At 44.5% G+C, this 19,692-nt stretch overlaps 1 protein-coding gene across 7 annotated transcripts in view; it reads right to left on the bottom strand.

Moving 5' to 3' along the window:
* MTOR (mechanistic target of rapamycin kinase) overlaps positions 1–19,692 on the bottom strand; it is a 155,445-nt gene that overhangs the window by 15,798 nt on the left and 119,955 nt on the right. For all 7 annotated transcript variants that reach the window (XR_010793177.1, XM_066607451.1, XM_066607449.1 and 4 more), the window contains 11 exons: positions 14,033–14,155; positions 11,964–12,146; positions 11,658–11,792; positions 11,388–11,562; positions 7,151–7,286; positions 6,910–7,057; positions 6,703–6,825; positions 4,802–4,884; positions 4,640–4,712; positions 3,324–3,398; positions 3,069–3,204 (listed from right to left, as the gene is read on the bottom strand). Coding sequence is in view for 6 of the 7 variants with exons in the window: in XM_066607451.1 (XP_066463548.1) it covers positions 3,069–3,204; positions 3,324–3,398; positions 4,640–4,712; positions 4,802–4,884; positions 6,703–6,825; positions 6,910–7,057; positions 7,151–7,286; positions 11,388–11,562; positions 11,658–11,792; positions 11,964–12,146; positions 14,033–14,155 (1,390 nt within the window). In the remaining variant the exon portion in view is untranslated. The remainder of the gene's footprint in view (positions 1–3,068; positions 3,205–3,323; positions 3,399–4,639; positions 4,713–4,801; positions 4,885–6,702; positions 6,826–6,909; positions 7,058–7,150; positions 7,287–11,387; positions 11,563–11,657; positions 11,793–11,963; positions 12,147–14,032; positions 14,156–19,692) is intronic.

Here is a 19,692-nt window from a genome sequence, read left to right on the forward strand (position 1 = left end):
AATTGCATTTCTCTATCAATTCCTCACATCAATTACCAGACCTCTGCTTGCTGTCATTGAACAGGAATTGTCATTGTTTTCTTTCAGTGTACAAAAATTTGTCCAGGTTATTATATATTATTTACAGTGATATAGATATGATACATATATATATATTAGACCCCAGACAGATATGAGAGACAGACAGACACAGACCAAGGGGTCATGCCAAACCACAGCAACATTTATTATATGTACACCTTGCACAGCCTCATAAGGAGCCAGGGCCACAATACAAAGCAAGGAAATATATATATATGCCCGCTTTGTGGACCTTCGACCTGGCACCAAAGCCTACTCCTGAAACTGCTGGGGAGCAGAAAGGAGGGAAAATGTATGACATTGTCCAATGCTTCTGCACTGTAAGGGTAAATGGGAGGAGAAGAGCTTATTTCTAGGAGAGACGATCACAAAAGGCCGATTTACACGGAGCGATGAGTTTGAGTGACAGTTTTGAGCGATCATTTTGCATAAACTATTAAGTATCTACTCAGCTACTTAGTAGCTTATTAGCGTGCAAATGAAGCCTTAGCTGAATGCGGTTAATGGCCCGAGGGCTCTTATCTTCATTCAGCTCCTTTGTTCTCTGACGGGAAACAATGCTATCAGCATTATCCGCGGAGAACCCCTGATAACACCGCACAACAATTTTTAGGCTGGACTGAATTTAACAATCAGCTAGCAGTGCAGAATGGCAGTGCGTTTAGACGCAAAGATTATCGCTCAAACGATCGCTTTTTAGCGATCTTTGAGCGCGTTCATCGCTCTGCGTAAATGGGCCTTTAGACATTCTTTAGACAGGGCTGCAGCCTTTAGCATCATCATCAATGAGGTGGCCACAGCCTCGGAGTCTTCCTCGGCACCAGGTCTCACCCTTCATCACACCATCTCTGTTGTATGCAGAAGACCTCTTGCTAGTATCACCGCCCAAAAAAGGCCTCCAAAGTTACCTTTACATGGGCCAATAGTTGCCAGAATAAATAGCTCAAATGAGCTATTATAGGTGACTGTCACCCGTGTACTCATGACCCTGACAGGGCACTAAGCCAGAAGTTGCTCAATACTCGCTAGCCGCTCAGTTTCAGCTGACTGAAACAAAACCACTACTGAGCAGCTTATGCGCCCCGACAGGTGTCCCGTATACAGGTACTTCAAGACAGCCTGCTAATTATGGAGAAGTGTAGAACCACGTGGTACTACCCATCAATCCAACATCATGGTCTTCAAAGGGAGAAATCTAAAAATCAGACAGGCATCCATCCTTTGTGCTAATCAACTACCCTATTTCTAACTGGGCCTAGAAATTCATCAATCAGAGAGATCCTAAAAGACAAGGCATGTAAAACCTTACATGCTATCAGACGTATCAGCCCAAAACACCAGTGATGGTCTAGATTAAAATCTTAGACTTTATCATTGTGTCAATCCGCCTGCATGCCAGTGCAATTAGAACATCCTATTATTATAAAGGCTTCTTCCACAAAGGTGTCCCAGGCAAACCAGGCACCCTAGAGTAACTCATCCAAACCCAGCATAATCATCAGCCAGCACGGGCCCACAAAAGATGAAATCAAGAAGACCGTGAACAAGGGCCAAGAGGAATAGATCAGTGACAAGAGGAATGACAAAAGAATGTAACAGAAACAAACTCTCGTCTGTGTATGGGGCCTCCTGATTTTCTAGCAACACATGATGTTGGGGGAAAAGGAGGATCCGATCTGGAAATAAGCCGCCATTAGAGCAGTCTGGACGCTTCCTCCACTGTTCCCAATGACAACAAACGAATGCTTGTTCGAACCGAGTGTTTGTGTATGGGGGAGATGGAAGAAATGGGGGCCAGCGGAACATTCAGCCTACAGCTAGTGAAAGTAGATGGGCACCATAACAATATACCAGAGTCTACAAACTGAGTGGCCACTGCCTGGCCATGCATTCAGGGCAGCAAATCATGCCGGCCCAGGGAGAGCAGACTGTGCTAGCAGTAACAGTAGATGGACCCGGTGGATGAGGCTCACTAGCTTTGTAGCCACTACTTTGGATTTGTCTCTATCCTTCATTCCCACTTTTCACATTAGAATTGCCAAAGCAAGTGGATATTGGTCCTGCCAATGAAACTCATTTTAAACAGATATGAGATGGACAGACAGACACACAGATGTACGGATCATTACATGTCCACAACATGATCAGAACAAGTTTTATCCGCTGAAAGTAAACAATGAAGATCCCTGTGGGATGACTTCAAACCACTTTTCTTCATATACCGAATAGCATTATCTGGTACTGGAGTACCCGTTGCTTTGCTTTCTACATACTGCAGCATGGACCATGGCCAGCTCATTCTACCATATCTACAACCCGTAAACAATTCATTGGGCAATGGGACAGAACGGTGGGCTTCTTCTGTATCCCTCCGGTTGTAAACCGTGTAATATATATGGAAGCCCAGGAGACTGAGCTCAACATATGATCATAAAATAAAAAACGAATTCTGTCATCCTCCATAAGATGCAATAACCAGACGACTGCAATTACTCAGAAACTTAGTGGCATAAATAGGTTATTAGTGAGAATCTGTAACCGCAGCGAACAACAGTTTTTACTCAAATACCCAGGTTACTAGTGTTATAAATAGGATGCATTTAAGCCTAATATTATGCCGTTACCCCAAAGCCCACTCTTGAATATAACCAACAGACACGCTGTTTATAGATGTACATGGACTCCGCTACAGCAGGCGATAACCTCAGGCAGATCTGTGTACATGAACTAACTAGGGAGGTACAGAAGTTGTGCTTCATGCTCTTCCTATACTGTAAACACTCCTACGGCGGCAGCAGAAGGCAACGGCCAGGTTATCACTCAAAATCCCAGCAACATAGATAGTGTGAATGGGATTTTTCTAATCATATTAACTACACTAGCACACCTTGGAGAAATGTGTGACCCTGGAAAATAGTTTCCAGGGGTTAAAAGAGACCACAGGATGTGTATAGAGATAGTCAGATGACAACCCATGTGCTACTTACTGTCCATAAGCCTCCAATTGAGAAGAGGGTCATATACAAAAGCTTCCAGCACAGCCATGACGCTGTCCTTGTGTTCCCGTAACACTTCCATTACTGTGTGGCACGTTATGCGGTAGTTCCCATCAAGGCCGGTTACCTGTGGGCAAAACACAGGGATGTAAAAACAGCGCCCAGTATTATTAACAGACAAGTATGAAACATACAGATAAGAGATAGACTGGACGGACAGATAATCCTCTGTTTATCTATACTAACCTCCATAGCATTGGTCAACATTCTTGTTAACCGGAACGGGATCTTCTCTGGAAACTTTTCTCTGGTCATGGCCACCTTAAAAAAATAAATAAATAAATAAAACACAGTAAGTTGACTGCACATGTGTATATACCTTTTCATTTTAATATCTGCAGATGAGAGCAACTGGTAATACAGCAGATCATCCGATGTGATTCTAGCAGGATCTGAACTGCATTGCTTGTATCTGCAGTGGCTTCATAGCCAACTAACATTCTGCAATGAGGTTTATACACCCTGATCTCTTCCAGCATCTGCTTCACATTAGATTTCCTGTTTCCCGAGGGCCCTGTTACCCGGGCTGATAGATCATACAAATTCTAGCGTGAATCTGAAGACTTATCATTCAGTGTAAATGCATGCCCCGATCTTAACATACAAGCAAGAATTTGTTCGCATCAAGTTCCGTTTGTGCATGCAGAAAACTGAACGACGGATAGGCCCATGTAAACAGGTGATCGTTCTTATGAATGACTGCCTGTTTACTAGGAATGGAGTGCCGAAACAATCCCTGACCCACTCCGCTTCCATTCACTGAGCGATGTTCGTTCCTGTGTAAAGCACTGGAACGATTATCGCTGGGACGGCCTGTTGGGCAATTGTGCCTGACAGGTCGGCCCGTGTAAAAGGGCCCTTACTTGTCCATTTAATATCATCTGGCGTTTAAAGTACTAATCAGATTTAGACCTGAGTTTAGCTAAAGGCACACAATCAATATTCCCACTTCTGGGTGTATGCACAACTTTTAGCAATCCTGTCACATTACCATAAGGGATTTGGGGGAATGTTTTTGCATCAGGAACAGTCAGAACATATCTACTTTAGACCGTTTCTCCTGATGAGCCAACCATGGGGATTCTGCTATTAGTACCTCTAATGTCCACCTATCATCAAAGAAACAGACTGCAGACAGACGTTTCCCAGCGGTGATGTTGTACAAGAAACTGAAGGGGTTGTCACAGTGCCTCCCCTCTACGAGCCAGAGCAGAGGGCTGCTAAGTATCAGAGGCAAGGCTCTACTTAGCAGAGGAAATACATGACTGCTACAACTTTCCTTGGTGATAAAAGCTGATCCACCAGGGTTTCAATATTCAACTGGGCTTTATTTCAAGTATGAATTGCCGTGGTGACTCAACCCCTTTAAGTGTTACTCTGCGACCACCAAGGTCAGTGGGTGCCATTATAATATATGGCTGTGCCGGGCTCCACATATGTTCTAATAGAACGTGATTGTCATTAACCATGAAAATAAAATAAATGACAATACAAATAATTACCTCGAAACAGTCTCCGAAGTCAATATGAAGGATTTTCCCACTTAGTCGATCCAGCATCAAGTTAGAGGGATGTCTGCATGAAAATCACAGGCATCAAGAACTTTCTTCCTCACCTAGTTTATACTATGACTATTAACCAACGTCTATACACACAACACATACCTGTCACCCAGACCAAGAATATACCCAACCATGGACATCACGGCCAGAGAACGAGTGTAATTGGTTCTTCTGTCGAACCAGACCTGAAAAAGAAAATGATACATCATAACCGTCAAAAGCCATCTGAATCGAGTACATTTGGAGGCAGCTCAAGCTAAGAACAGAGGCCAATGTCTGGAGAATCTTCTTATCTTAACCCATTGTAAAGGTACTATCATATTAGCCACTGTGGTTGTGCACAACAGTATTTATGCTAAGTGGCAAATACAGCATATGGTTATCTTTAGACAAAAGCCATCATTCGTGCATAGCACATAAAAAGGTTCCATATATTGGCCACTCGTCTCGGAAGTGCTTAATGCATTACTGCAAAGTGCGCTTCCATAATATATTTTCTTTTATTATAAGTATTTTCTGATTTGGTTCTCTCTGATCATCAGTCTCCTTTCACCTCTGGCAGTTGGTTCTTTAGCCAGTCTCCTTACCCCTCTAGCAGCTGTAAATACATTCCCCAGTAAAATCCCCAGAACCACCACCTCCCCCCTGTGACAGCCTTATATCTACACAGGGTGACTCAAAAAGAATTGTGCAAAAGAAAAGTTGAATTCCTGAAATATGAACTGACAAATATCAGCCAGAATGACATGAAGAGATAGAAGAACTGCTCAGGATTTTAATGCATCGTCGTTATCATGGCAGATGTCAAGTCCAGTTCTGTCCAGAAGTGTCCTGACATATGCTGTTATCGATTCCACTGCAGCGGAGGTACATTGTTTCAGGTCGTTAAGTGTCACCAACAGCGCCCACATAGAACATCAGTAAGATGCATTAAAAACTTGAAGAGTTCTATCTTTTCACATCATCGTGGTGGTTGTTATGTCAATTCACGCATGAATAAATCAGCTTTACTTTTGCTCTAATTTTTTTGCCCCCGTAGTTCCCAATAAGTCCCAAGTCAATCCCCTCCTCACAGCTGTAAATATAGTGCCCAGTAAATGCCCCAGTCTCCTTACCCCTCTGAAAGCCATACATACAGTCCCCAGTCAGCCTCGTCCTCTGGTAGCCATAAATATAGTCCCCGGTAATGCTGGATTTACACAGGACAGCTGTCAGCTTAACGACTGCTGACATCAGCGCTAATGTTGTTCGCGCTTGTGCAGAGCATTTAAACAGTTAGATCACCGCTGACTGGGGAGCGTTTACACTTCAGCGATCCAGTGATGATTTCTTTGCTACTTGAATGTGAGCGATAATGATAAGTAAACGAATAGTAAACAATGTTTTTGCATTTAGACATAACGATTATCGCGCATTTTTTGTTCGTTTGAACTAAACTTGCAGGATAATAATTACGTCTGAATGGCCCTTATGTTCTGCAGATCTCTGATAATGGAGTTTGGGGCAGTAAGAAGAAATAGTACTTGCTCACAAGTCAATCTTCTGAGCTTTTCTATTACGATGCTACTGCGCGGGTCTCGTCTTTCCCTGATAAGCAATTTGTATAGGCTACTGTTCAATGAACAGAGAATCAGTAGACCGAGAACAGGAATGATGATCTGGCAGTGGGGAGAGTGACTGAGCATGTGTGTCCACCAGCAATCAGCTTACTGGATAGACGTGCACATTGCTATACACTTTATATACCAGCTGGCTCAATCCTAAGTATCGTAACTCTTCACTAGACATTTTTAGATTTATAATGCACGTGAATGGAAACTATTACTAATCTTTCATGATCCGTGTATATACATATATGTACAAATCATGTAAGATTAGCAAGATTTTCTATTCATATGCATTACAAATCTATATATTTATTCTTTGGTAGGACAACCCCGTTCATGGGGGAAAGGGAAACGTATTTCTCTCACAAAGATGGTGTGCAATTGAGGATCTCCTACCTCAGAGCTTGGACTTTTCAGCCAAAGTAGCTTGGCCAGGTCATCTCCAGCAGTGTTATTTACAGCATGTTCAAACACCTCTACTTTCTGCATGAGGGTGAGATGATCGTAATCTGGAGCCATCTACAAACAGCAAGGAATGGGGTTAAAGGCTCTGCAGTTCGTACAAAACTTTTAGGATTCTTAGTAAACTTTTGTCCTGGTTACCCTCAGCATGATGCGATGCTCGATGTTCAGGAGGATCTTCTTCTTCTCACGATAGTCTCGTATTAGGGCATGTAGGGTGTCACAGTGAGGGACCCAGCCAATCAGCCCCGAGTTAGTGGACAGAGGGATAACTGCATATCTCTGGATACTGCCAATGCAGGAAACAAAAGAATAGTGACTACCCTTTCTTCTTACACACACAGACACACACAGACACACACGATGATGTGACAGTCTATACCTGAGGTTTTTCCGTAGAGATGCTGGGTCGTTGGCTAGAAGTGTGTTGACCAGTCCAAAGAGCTGCATCACCCTCTCATCCTGCCGTAGATCCTCATGTCCTTTCAGCAGGAACATGAACTCGTGCCCATTGCTCCCTATCAAGGAAAATGCATATTTCAATCCAAACCACTGTCATTTCTGCACCGTGGTAAGTGACCATGCCAGTCTCAGATAGTGGCACAGAGATCCAGCGTGGTCACTTCTACTGAGGAGAGACTCATTTGAAGAGAGATGGAGAGAGGCATTTGAATGAGAGTCAGACTCATTCAAATGCCATCTAGCAAACTCTGTGATTGCACCAATTAGTCTGAAGGAGTTTAATGGGAAGTTAAAGAAGTTGTCCAGTAGGAAAAAGCATTCTGAAAGTGTGGAGCTGCATTAAAATAACAAGTTAACTTATACTCACCCAATTGTTTTCCTCTTGTGTTCTAGTCCCGGTCATCATCCAGACAGTTTATCACGTGCCATCTGAGCACCATGGCTGAGGCCAGTGATAGTCCACAGAGGTTGTGTGCTTTGACGTAATGTGATCAGCTGCCTGGATGCAGATGGAGACCAAAGGGGAATGGAGCAACCCGGACTTTACTATTGTTTGTTATTATTTGTTATTTCAATGTAGTTCATGATTTTCAGAATTTTTTTCCCCATTGGACAAATTTAACCCCTTAAGGAAATGGCCTATTTTGGCGCGGAGGGCGCAACAATTTTTGTGGAATTTCCATCCCCATTTTTTAGGAGACATAACTTTTTTATTTTTCCATCAACGCGGCCGTATAAGGGCTTTTTTTTTTTGCACGGCGAACTGTAGGTTTTATTTTGGTACATAGAGTATATTGTAAAACTTTTATTACTTTTTTTATGATAGAGATGGGAAAACATATGAAATCTGTCTTTTTTTTTTTTTTTTTTAACAGCGTTACTCATGCAGCATAAATGACACAATAATTTTTTTCTGCTGGTCGATACGATTGCAACGATACCAAAATTGTTATTTTTCTTAAATAGGTTTTTCTACTTTTCCATAATAAAACACCTTTTTTTTTTTAAATTATTTTTTTTTCTACATCTCAGCATTCAAAGTCCGATAACTTTTTTTATTCTTCCATGGACGGAGCTCTCCTAGGGTTTGTTTTTTTGTGTGATGATCTGTAGTTTTAATGGGTACCATTTTGGGGTACATATAGCTTTTTAGATCCCTTTTATTGCATTTTGCCTCAGTTTTTTTAAGGGTTTTTTTTAATATGTTTTTGCCGTGCAGGATAAAAAGTGTGTTCAACTTGTTGTACGAGTCGTTACAGATACAACAAATACCAAATATGTGGGATTTAAATTTTTTTTATACAAATAGGGTAAAAAACGCACAAGAAAAAGTTTTTTTAACTTTTTATATTCTTATTTATTTTTTCACACTTACGTCCCAATAGGGGACTTGATGCATAACAGCTATGATCACCATGACCAAGCATTGCAGGATTTCTGTCTTGCAATACCTTATCGCTTGTTATAGCGATCATAGGCAATAGCAAAATAGGAAGACCGTATCTGGCGTCCTGTTGCCATGGCAACCCGTTGTCAATCCGCGATTACATTGCGAGGTTCGATGACGTTGCAGAGGGAGCGCCCTTCCTCTGTGAACCTTTTACATGCCGCGATCTACATAGAACATGGCGTGTAAGGGGTTAACAGCGGGGGTTGTTGACCCGATGCACTACCGTTGTTGCAGGCGGAGGCCGGCTATCTGTGACAGCCGGCTCTCGCTTCCGGATGCCACGGGATTTCTTCTGATCTCGCTGCATCCACAAGACGTACGATTACGTCATGTTGCATTAAGTACCACTCTGTCATGATGTAACCTTACGTCATGTGGCATTAAGGAGTTAAAGCCAAGTTCTAGATCAGAGAGTATTTCACGGTTTAAACTTGCTCTATAGTGTTTTCTGACATGTCGCCAAGAGTATGGCATTCATTACTGTCTGTAATCATCCATGCATGAGCCTGCTCTCTAATGGCGGCTGGGACCAAGACAGTTCTGTTTTCAGGATCACTGATGGCCCCAGCGGCAGGAACCCCACCATGTTTCATATCAACAAGTCATAAAGGACTAGAATGCGAAATACCCTTCAGATCAACAAACTTTATAATATTCTTAATTTAAATTATGACTTGTACGCCATTTCTCGTCCAAGAATACATACCGTATTTCCCCAAAAAGAATACCCTATCTTATATTAATTTCTGCCCCAAAAGAGAGACAGGGTCTTATTTTGGGAAAATGTCATACTTACCGAGCAGGATCACCCAATCAGAGCCGGCGCTTGATAAGCCAATCACAGCCATTACTTGAATGGCTGTGATTGGTTTAGCTGCGGCTCAGCCAATCAAACCTGGAGCTCGATGAACTAATCACAGCTATGATTGGTTACCGAGCGCCGTGGCTCACCCAATCAGAGCAATTACTTGCTGGAAGCGGGGTTTACAAGCCCCGTTACAAGCAAGTGATGTTCAGTCTGCACTGAGAACTGCATAGAAGCCTGCCCAGACTGCGAAGGCCAGTGGGATAGATCCAGACAGCGGGTGCTATGTAAGTATTGTTTTTTTTTTTGCCATGTAGTTTAGCTAGGGCTTGTTTTCAATGTAGGGCTTATATTTCAAGCTCCCCCCCCCCCCCCACACACACACCCTACATTTATATCCATGTTGGAAGTGTCATTTAGAATGTAAAAAAATCTAGTAGCCTTGGATTATTTGCAACGGTCGTGTCACAATCGCATCAAGTTGCGAGCTGTAACATAACCACGATCATTGCCTGCGATGTTGCAATGCGACTTTATTTTTGCATATGCAGTCTCTTTTGAAATCCACCACAGGAAAACATGCACTTGTACAGACAATAACCAGAGGTGGGCAGTAGGAAAATGTGACGTCCTAGAGGAGGCACTAGCCATGTACATCAGTTTTTTGTCCTTGGATTCTGGTGATCTCATCTAGTCAGTGACTGTCAGATTGTCCCCTGGACATCTGCCATTGGAGGTAAAGAGAAATTGGATCTTACAAAGTTCAATAATATTGTTACCGCAAAATAAGAGGCTCCAGAGTTGTCAGACAGCCTTCAATAGAAACTATATGCTTGGTCACCTGAGCTGATGCGTGTGCTTATGGCAGAGACAGGGATAAGGATAAATCCATTAAAGGGGTTGTCTCGAGGAAGCAGTGAAATTTTTTTTTTGCCCAGTCCCCCTTATTAAGCATACATTACTAAGCCCCCCTGTAAATGACTTTTCTAGCTGGTTTCTACTTACAGTTCCAGCAACTCATAAAAAGTTTCCCCAAGATGGCCGCCGGCTCTTTACCCGTCGCTTGCTGTAGCCCGACGTGCGCGCTCCCGAGACGCTACCAGCTGTGTCTCCCTGACAACCAGACGCCCCGCAGCCGCCGACCGGACCCCGGGATTGAACGCGGCCGACCAGTCACCCACCGCCAGGCAGCAGGTAACCGGCGCTAGGCCCCGGCTCCCCCGCGCTACGCCCCGGCGCCCCAGCGGCAGGCCCCGGGGCCACAGCGGCAGGCCCCGGGGCCACAGCGGCAGGCCCCGGGGCCACAGCGGCAGGCCCCGGGGCCACAGCGGCAGGCCCCGGGGCCACAGCGGCAGGCTCCGGGGCCACAGCGGCAGGCTCCGGGGCCACAGCGGCAGTCCGTCACGCGTCACCCCCGTCAGTCCGTCACCCATCACTTACCTGGGCGGCTGGGCTGGGCGGCTCTGCTGGGCGGCTCTGCACCTTCCTCTAAGAGAGGATGGTAGCAGAATGGCCGCTCCAGCACGCTCCCGAGAAGATACAGCTCGTCTGCGCATGCGCAGAAGAGCTGTAGCGGCGAGCACACTGAAGCGGCTCGTGCTCAGAGCAGAAGACCGGACTGTGCAAGCGCGTCTAAAAAAGCAAGCCGCCAGCGAATTTAGACGGAACCATGCAGACGAGGACGCTAGCAACGGAGCAGGTAAGTGTATAACTTCTGTATGGCTCATATTTAATGCACGATGTACATTACAAAGTGCATTAATATGGCCATACAGAAGTGTATAACCCCACTTGATTTCGCGAGACAACCCCTTTAAGGATTTGAAAATTGGTCGAAATCACTAAGACTTCATTCATAAACAGGAGTTACATGTTAAAGCCAGACAAGCATATATGACGCACCCATTAGTGTTAGCTTTCGAGGCCTCTGCTTGGAAGTGATGACTTGAAGAGATGGTGCAATGGACTGGATGCGTATTATTGGCTGATTGGGATCGTATGTTCCTGGCACAGCAAGTTCCAAGTCTCGGCACATCAGAAGTTTAGGAGACACATACTGAAGCTCCAGGGAGGTGAGCTGAAATACAAGGCCAGAAGACGATAGAACACCAAACACTTCCAACAGTAAGTGACTAGTAAAGAGAAGAAAAGCGCAGTTCTCCATCTATTTACCTGTGGCAGCTGCTTAGAAATGCGTCTGAAGACATGGTAGTACAGGTCCCACGCCTGCGTCAGATCCTTCACGTTTCCAGATTTCATGTACTTTCTACACCAGTCCTGGGCCTCCATCAGATCTCTACCATAAGCCTTCAGCACAGAAAGTAACAAACAGAAAAAAAATAAAACAAGATATTAGACACATTAGGGCACAATTCATCTGAAAGATTTTCCACTTATTATCAGTCTTCCACCACAACATTAATTTGAGGTGGGGCGTTTAATGTGCCAGTGTAATGAGGACAACAAGGAGGAACACACCTGATTAAAAGAGGTCTCCTTCAGTGTCTGTGGTCCCCTCTCCATCATGGCATGTAGAGGATCCAACACAGCAAACATGCCTTTCACATTCCTCTCTCCAAAGTACAGCCGTGATGCCTCCTCGAGCCCCTCGTGCCACATCTCATGCCAGAGAATAGCAACTCTAATCAGCTCCTCACTAACCTGGTGCCAGAAACAAACCAGAGAGTAACATTTTAGCAGCATAAATGAGGTATCCCACGAAAAGCATTAAACAAATGGGTATGATCAATGGGGATCATACCACTGAGGCCTCCACTGATTATTAACCCCTCAAGGACATGGCCCCTTTTTTTCCCCCATTTTTGGTTTTTCTTCCCCCCCCTTAATTTAATTTTTACTCTTTTTTTGTAGTCCCCAGAGGGGACAACAACTTGCGATAGTTTGATCACTCCTGCAGTATGATGTAATGCCATAGCATTACATCCGCACAGGACAGACCTGGGGCCTGTTTAGAAGACACCTGCACGGCTCCCTATAATCTTAAAGCAGGGGGCCGTACGGGACCTCTGAAAATCGTCTGGGGGATTTAAATGCCGCTGTCAGAATTGACAGTGGCATTTAAAGGTTTAACAGTTCCACTCAGCAGCTAATCGGAGCTGCTGTTGCTGCCAGGTGTCACTGTAAGAAACAGCCGGCGTCCGCAGTGTATGATGGGAGATCACCGTGTGATCTCCCTTCATACATACCCAAACGCTGCAACACATAAATGTACGCCCTGCATCGTAAAAGGGTTAAGACCAAGGTCCTATGCCCCTGTTCCAGTTTGAATTGAGCGGTGGCCGTGCATGCATACTGCCACTCTATTCAATATCTATAGGACTGATGGAGGTAGCCAAGCGCTGAAGTCATTTATCTCCATTGGTCCCATAGATATAATACAACGGTAACGCGTGCAACTACTGCGTTATTCAAACTTGTCTGTAATGGGACTTGAGAGCCTGTGGATATGTAATATATGCTCTTTATGGGATAACGATTTTAAATGGAAAACAAAGCAACTTTGCAAATGGTCTAAATACCAAATCTACTGTTTTGTGTATGCAGACCAGTGTGCTTCTGAAGTAACCGATGGCAAAAAAGAAAACACTCGTGTAGTCGATCTCCTGTGTTTTACTGTCTTTTATCTGATACAGTTTGAAGATTAGTTAGAAGAGCAAGGGAGTGATGTAAACCGCTATCAGACTGCACATGATTTTTGTTCGCAGTCCATAACCATGGAGTTGTATAGGCCTGCGTAAGAGCTGTATATACATAATGGAGGGAAATACTTGTTTAAAAGGGTATTGCAGGACTTTTTTTTTTTTTGTAAATTGGCCACATATCCTGAGGATAGGTCATGAATGCTGAATGGGTGGGGTCTGACATGTGGCTCCCTCGCGAATCAACTGTTTGCTGGGGCTGTTGTGCACAGGAAATAGCACAGCTCAAGGGAATAGCACTGAGCTTGCAGCACTGTTCATGGCCAGTCCACATTGTATGGAGATGCTCTATTTCCAGTGCACAGCAGCTTCTGGATACAGCTGATCGATGGGGTGTATTTGACAGTGAGGGTGATCAATGAGTGGAACAGGTTGCCATGGGAGGTGGCAAGTTCTCCTTCAATGGAAGTGTTCAAACAGAGGCTGGACAGACATCTGTCTGGGATGATTTAGTAAATCCTGCACTGAGCAAGGGGTTGGACCCGATGACCCTGGAGGTCCCTTCCAATTCTACCATTCTAAGATCAACATATGATACAGTGTTTAGATGCCTAAGGGTTGTGACATCTTTGACACTACAGAATGTCATCATTTTTCTGTGCAGTCCAAAACATGTTACAAGTGCGTGTACTATGCGTTGAATGGTGTACATTAACTCAGTAAAACCTTGGGGTTTAGGTTAATATTGGACACTGGATTTTTAAAAATGTACTGTGCAAGTTTCTTTATGGTATGATACTAGATCCATTCAGGGACAGTTTCTCTTTAAATATTCCCCCTTTTACCACCTCTGTAGAATAGTCACTTCAAGGGGAGGATATTACATACCATCATGGCTTGCTGTACTAGGGTGTTGCTATGTTCACACATGTTCTTCAGGATCTTGTTGGCGGCATTGTGACGTGCTGTGGTTGTAGATTTTGAAGCGACGGTCAGTGGGTAAATGAGAGCCTGTGGGGGATGAAGAAGTAGCAGTAAGGACACAAGAACAAAACCAAGCTACTCTCACATGCAGTACTAGTATTAAAGTAGTCATAGGAAGCAATGACTCTGCTCTTCTAATGAGCATCAGGGAGAGCAACTGTACAGCGGCACAGGAAGGAGTCAAAGACATCTTCTAAGAAGTACAATCATAAAGACAATCACTGTCAGCCAGTACAAATGAGGGGACACCAACAGTGCTTCACTACGGCACATGTAATGAGAAGTAATGATGGGGACTTGGTGAAGAGCAATATGCATGGATGTAATTAGCACCGGTTTGTAAATCCATAAAATCACAGAGGTGAGGGAAAAAACAAAGACATTATTCACAGAAAAAGCCAAAAATAGAATACCTTTTTTTTCCCCCCTCACCTCTGTGATTTTATGTAATTTATAGTGAGTTAGCGTAGGTGCTGACGGAAGTGGTGTGGCCTCGGCGCAGCCTGTCACCCTATGCGTTTTGGCCAAAATGCAGTACCAACACCCGCATTTTATTAGTATGCATTAGTACTTTTGTATGTAGTTTGCTAGTTGGTGGGGGAGCCCAAGATGTCAGCCAGTGTGGCCCACCAGGAGATACAGGGCAACCTGTTGTCATATCAGCCAGGGTTGATATCCTGTATGGTGGGTCACCACCCATCTATGGCTGGCATCTTTGGTATCGTTCACATGTGCAGGCTATTAGTATATGCAGTCACTCCTCCCCAATCTGGGCTGGGTTGAGTGGGTGACTGCATATTAGCCTGCCAAGAACAAGCTGCTCCTCCACTTTATTGTCTGGCTGACTGCATATCTCCAGGGCTTACGGCCATTGCACCTGCCCTACGGCGATTGTGCCTGCCTTATGGCGATCGTGTTTATGGCGACCGTGTCTGCTTTGCAGACCTTCAGGTATTGTATTTTTGGCTTTTTCTGTGAATAACGGTTTGTAAATCCAGCACTAGTAGGACACTAAAGGCACTATTCGACAAGCTCTGCTAACGCTTGCGATTTAGCCCCAATTGTGGAGTTGCACCTGGACTTGCAAGTGCAGCCCAGCAATTCCAGGTAAATTGTGGGTGCTAGCAGCAGCGTACTAGAGCCTTAACACAGGCCGATTTCCTGCTGATCGACAATTATGGCTGTGGCAGATTACTACTAGTATGGGAAGGAATGATTATTGATGTGATTGTTCATCCCCACATAGTGTGCATTTGTCAGTATTACATCCCTGTTTACATTGGAAGGTGTGCTGTCAACAGGCGAATATTTTCTCATCCCCATAAATGATGCAATCAGCTGATCAGGGACACGTTTACACAGGCCGATGATCGGGAATGGACATTCATATGAAAGTTCATTTACCCAATCCTCTGCCTGTGTAACAGGGTGCTTACGGCACTGTACTGGACCTTCCATCATGTAACACGATGCTGCATGTTAGCGTATGCCAACTAATGCAGGGTCCTCTCCCCCTTCACTGTAATAAAAAGATCCATCTTTAGTGAAATAGTATAAATACTGAAGCTAGGTGGATGGACATGTATCAGTAGAAACCAAGCAGATAGGTGGAACAGCAGAGCAAAATGAAATGGCTTGAATATTGTAATTGAATATTTAACTAAATGAGTACCGCTGGTGTACAAATCCTTATTAGCCGGCAATGTTTCGGGTACGGTTACCCTTTGTCAAGCTACACAGCGAGTCAGTGAAACCCGACTCCGTGACTCAGAGCTCACCTCCCAGTCAAACGTCCGCAGTGTCTGAGAATAAACCACACACAGGGTGATGAGCATATGTGTCCCACATTCATGCCGCTTGTGGCTTGGGCAGCATGAACCTGGTGACAGACTCCCTTTAGGCCTCATGTCCACGGGCGGATCCCCCGTGTGGAAGATCTGCAAATCAAGCCGCCCATAGGGATACAAATGCATTAACCCTTTCCAATCCAATTTGTATCTTGGTTTTCCTAGGGGGCTTACTCTTTTTCTGCCGTTATACAATGGCACTATATGCTGGCTAAAGTCAGTACTGCATGAGGTGACACGTTGGAAAGGCTCCAACAGCAGAGCGTCTAGCAATATACGGTAAGAGAACCCCGACGGACGTCTTCCAACTTCAGAGCTGTACAATCATAATGTCTTCAGACGTCAGAAAGTGGATTGGAAAGGGGTAAAGCATGCAGATTTAATTTGCAGACTTTTTGGTCCAGAAAACAAAATCGTAGCAGGCTTCATTTCACTGAGGAACCCACAAGGACGGCTTGCATTGAAGTCAATAGAAGCCAATCCGTGGACATGAGGCCTTAAAGAGGTTGTACCACAATTGCCAGTAGCTCCTATCCCATATCCACAGGAAATAACTTGTCAACATGTGGAGGTCTCACTGCTGACACCCCTGTTGATCTCAAGAACAGGGATCCTATGCGCCCGTCATCCTCACTATGGGGTTACTGCACCCCTCGCAGTGAGGAGTAGACTTAATGGACCGCTGGTCATGCAAGTGCACTAACGCTCCATTCACTTTCAATGGGCAGTAACAGTAGGAGGTGGACACAGGATTACTGTTCTCGATATCAACAAGTATAACTTGAAATGGTGCTACAATTTCTTTAACATAGCATGTAATTGGCAATTTGTGTGCCCCCCATGTTCCTTTTTCTTGTGAAACTTGTGTACTGTCTTTATGCATATTTTTCTTCCCTTGCCTGACAAAGGGTAAGCATACCCAAAATGCAGCCCACTAATAAGACGCTGTTGGAATTGAATGAAACTGTGTGTGTGTAATTGTAACATTGATATAAGTAAGGGCCCTTTTAGACAAGCCGACTGACCTCAGAGTTAGCTCGTTTGTTCATGCAGCCTGTTTACACAGGCAGATACTTCATTGTCTGCTTCAAACGAGAAATTGTTCATTTGTTTATGTGAATGAGATGGGCTGAACGAGCGCCGTTTAAACTGAAGGATAAGCGAATGAGCCAACAATGATTTTTACGCCTGCATAAAATGGACAAACGATAGCTATTGTTTATCATCGGCTCACGTTTTTTTAAATGTTCATTCCATCTAAAAACATCCGAAGTGAAAACAATATCAGAGCAAAAGAATCATTTATTGCAGAAAACTGACCCCCTTGAATAGAGGCTCTAGTACCCTGTTGTACCGCCTCTAGCTTGGATACAAGATGTGATACGGGCAGGTATGGAGGCTCTAGTACCCTGTTGTACCACCTTTAGCTTGGATACAAGATGTGATGTGGACGGGCATGGAGGCTCTAGTACCCTGTTGTACCACCTTTAGCTTGGATACAAGATGTGATATGGGCAGACATGGAGGCTCTAGTACCCTGTTGTACCACCTCTAGCTTGCATACAAGATGTGATATGGGAGGACATGGAGGCTCTAGTACCCTGTTGTACCACCTCTAGCTTGGATACAAGATGTGATATGGGCAGACATGGAGGCTCTAGTACCCTGTTGTACCACCTCTAGCTTGCATACAAGATGTGATATGGGAGGACATGGAGGCTCTAGTACCCTGTTGTACCGCCTCTAGCTTGCATACAAGATGTGATATGGGAGGACATGGAGGCTCTAGTACCCTGTTGGGCCACCTCTAGCTTGGATGTAAGATGTGATATGGGAGGACATGGAGGCTCTAGTACCCTGTTGTACCGCCTCTAGCTTGCATACAAGATGTGATATGGGAGGACATGGAGGCTCTAGTACCCTGTTGGGCCACCTCTAGCTTGCATACAAGATGTGATATGGGAGGACATGGAGGCTCTAGTACCCTGTTGGGCCACCTCTAGCTTGGATGTAAGATGTGATATGGGAGGACATGGAGGCTCCAGTACCCTGTTGTACCGCCTCTAGCTTGGATACAAGCTGTGATATGGGTGAGCATGGAGGCTCTAGTACACTGTTGAACCGCCTCTAGCTTGGATTCAAGATGTGATACAGGGGATATGGAGGCTCTAGTACCCTGTTGTATCGCCTCTAGCTTGGATACAAGATGTGATACGGGGGGCTTGGAGGCTCTAGTACCCTGTTGTACCGCCTCTAGCTTTGATACAAGATGTGATACAGGCGGGCATGGAGGCATACAGCTTCTGTATGGTATCCTACAACATATCTGTCCACATTTTCTGTAACTGAACCTCTAGATCGTGGAAACTTGTAAGCTATCAAAGTTGGCTTCCCAGATGATCCCGTACATGTTTATTGGTGATAAATCTGGCAACCGGGCAGCCACAGAAGTGTGAATGTTGTGGAGGTATTCCTGTGACAGCCTTGTGTGTGCAGCCAAGCACTATCTTGCTGGTAAATGCTGGTATGATGGTCTGGGGGTCATCGCATACGACAGTCGGTCACCCCTAGTAGTGGTACGAGGGACAATGACAGCTCAGCGATATGTTCAGGACATCCTGCAGCCACATGTGTTCCTCTCATGGCGGCTTCCAAGAGGCATCCATCAGGATAATGCTCGGCCGCACACACAGGGGGTCACAGGAATGTCCAACAGGATACTAGAGCCTCCCTTCAAGTGTTCAGCTATCCACAATAAATTATCCTTTTGCTCTGATATTGCAGTCACTTACTTATAGCAACGTTACAGTTGCACAGAGAGTTTTTGATTCCGACAACTTCTCCTAGGGAATGGACTTTTTTCTTCTTTTACACTGAGTGTATATGGATGAGTAGTGCTGTGCTAGCTCTACTTGAACTGTTCTGCACTCATTAGGCATCCATGTACTGCCTATCTCATAAAGATCAAACATTAAAGCGGTTCCCTACAGCTCTTTTCTCTCTAGCTATTTTAGTACAGAAATTAGTCCCAGAGGATTTCCAACTCTTCATAAGTCAAGTCAGTGTATATGTACATTATATATCCTGTAGTGAACTGGCCCTTTTACACGGGAATGACAACCATTCAGATCCACGCTGGATTGCAGGAATCTGAATGATCATCATTGAGTGCATGCAACGACTGAAACATGAATGAGAATTCAATAATTGGCCCGTATAAAGAGACAGTCACGCATCTACGAAGGTCTACCTGTTTACTACGAATGGAGGCGCACGGGACGGAACGATCCCAAGTGCACTCGCCTTCATTCACTAAGCAATGATCGCTCCTGCGCCCAACAGTCGTCCCATGTAAAAGGGCCCTATCTCAAGATCAGTACAGATTTAGTAATGTAATGTATATACACAGTGACTCCACCAGCAGAATAGTGAGTGCAGCTCTGGAGTATAATACAGGATGTAACTCGGGATCAGTACAGGATAAGTAATGTAGTGTATGTACACAGTGACTCCACCAGCAGAATAGTGAGTGCAGCTCTGGAGTATAATACAGAATGTAACTCAGGATCACTACGGGATATGTAATGTAATGTATGTACACAGGGATTACACCAGCAGAATAGTGAGTGCAGCTCTGGAGTATAATACAGGATGTAACTCAGGATCAGTACAGGATAAGTAATGTAATGTATATATACAGTGACTCGACCAGCAGAA

The sequence above is a fragment of the Eleutherodactylus coqui genome, chromosome 6 (assembly GCF_035609145.1).
Source record: "Eleutherodactylus coqui strain aEleCoq1 chromosome 6, aEleCoq1.hap1, whole genome shotgun sequence".
Taxonomy (NCBI): Eukaryota; Metazoa; Chordata; class Amphibia; order Anura; family Eleutherodactylidae; genus Eleutherodactylus; species Eleutherodactylus coqui.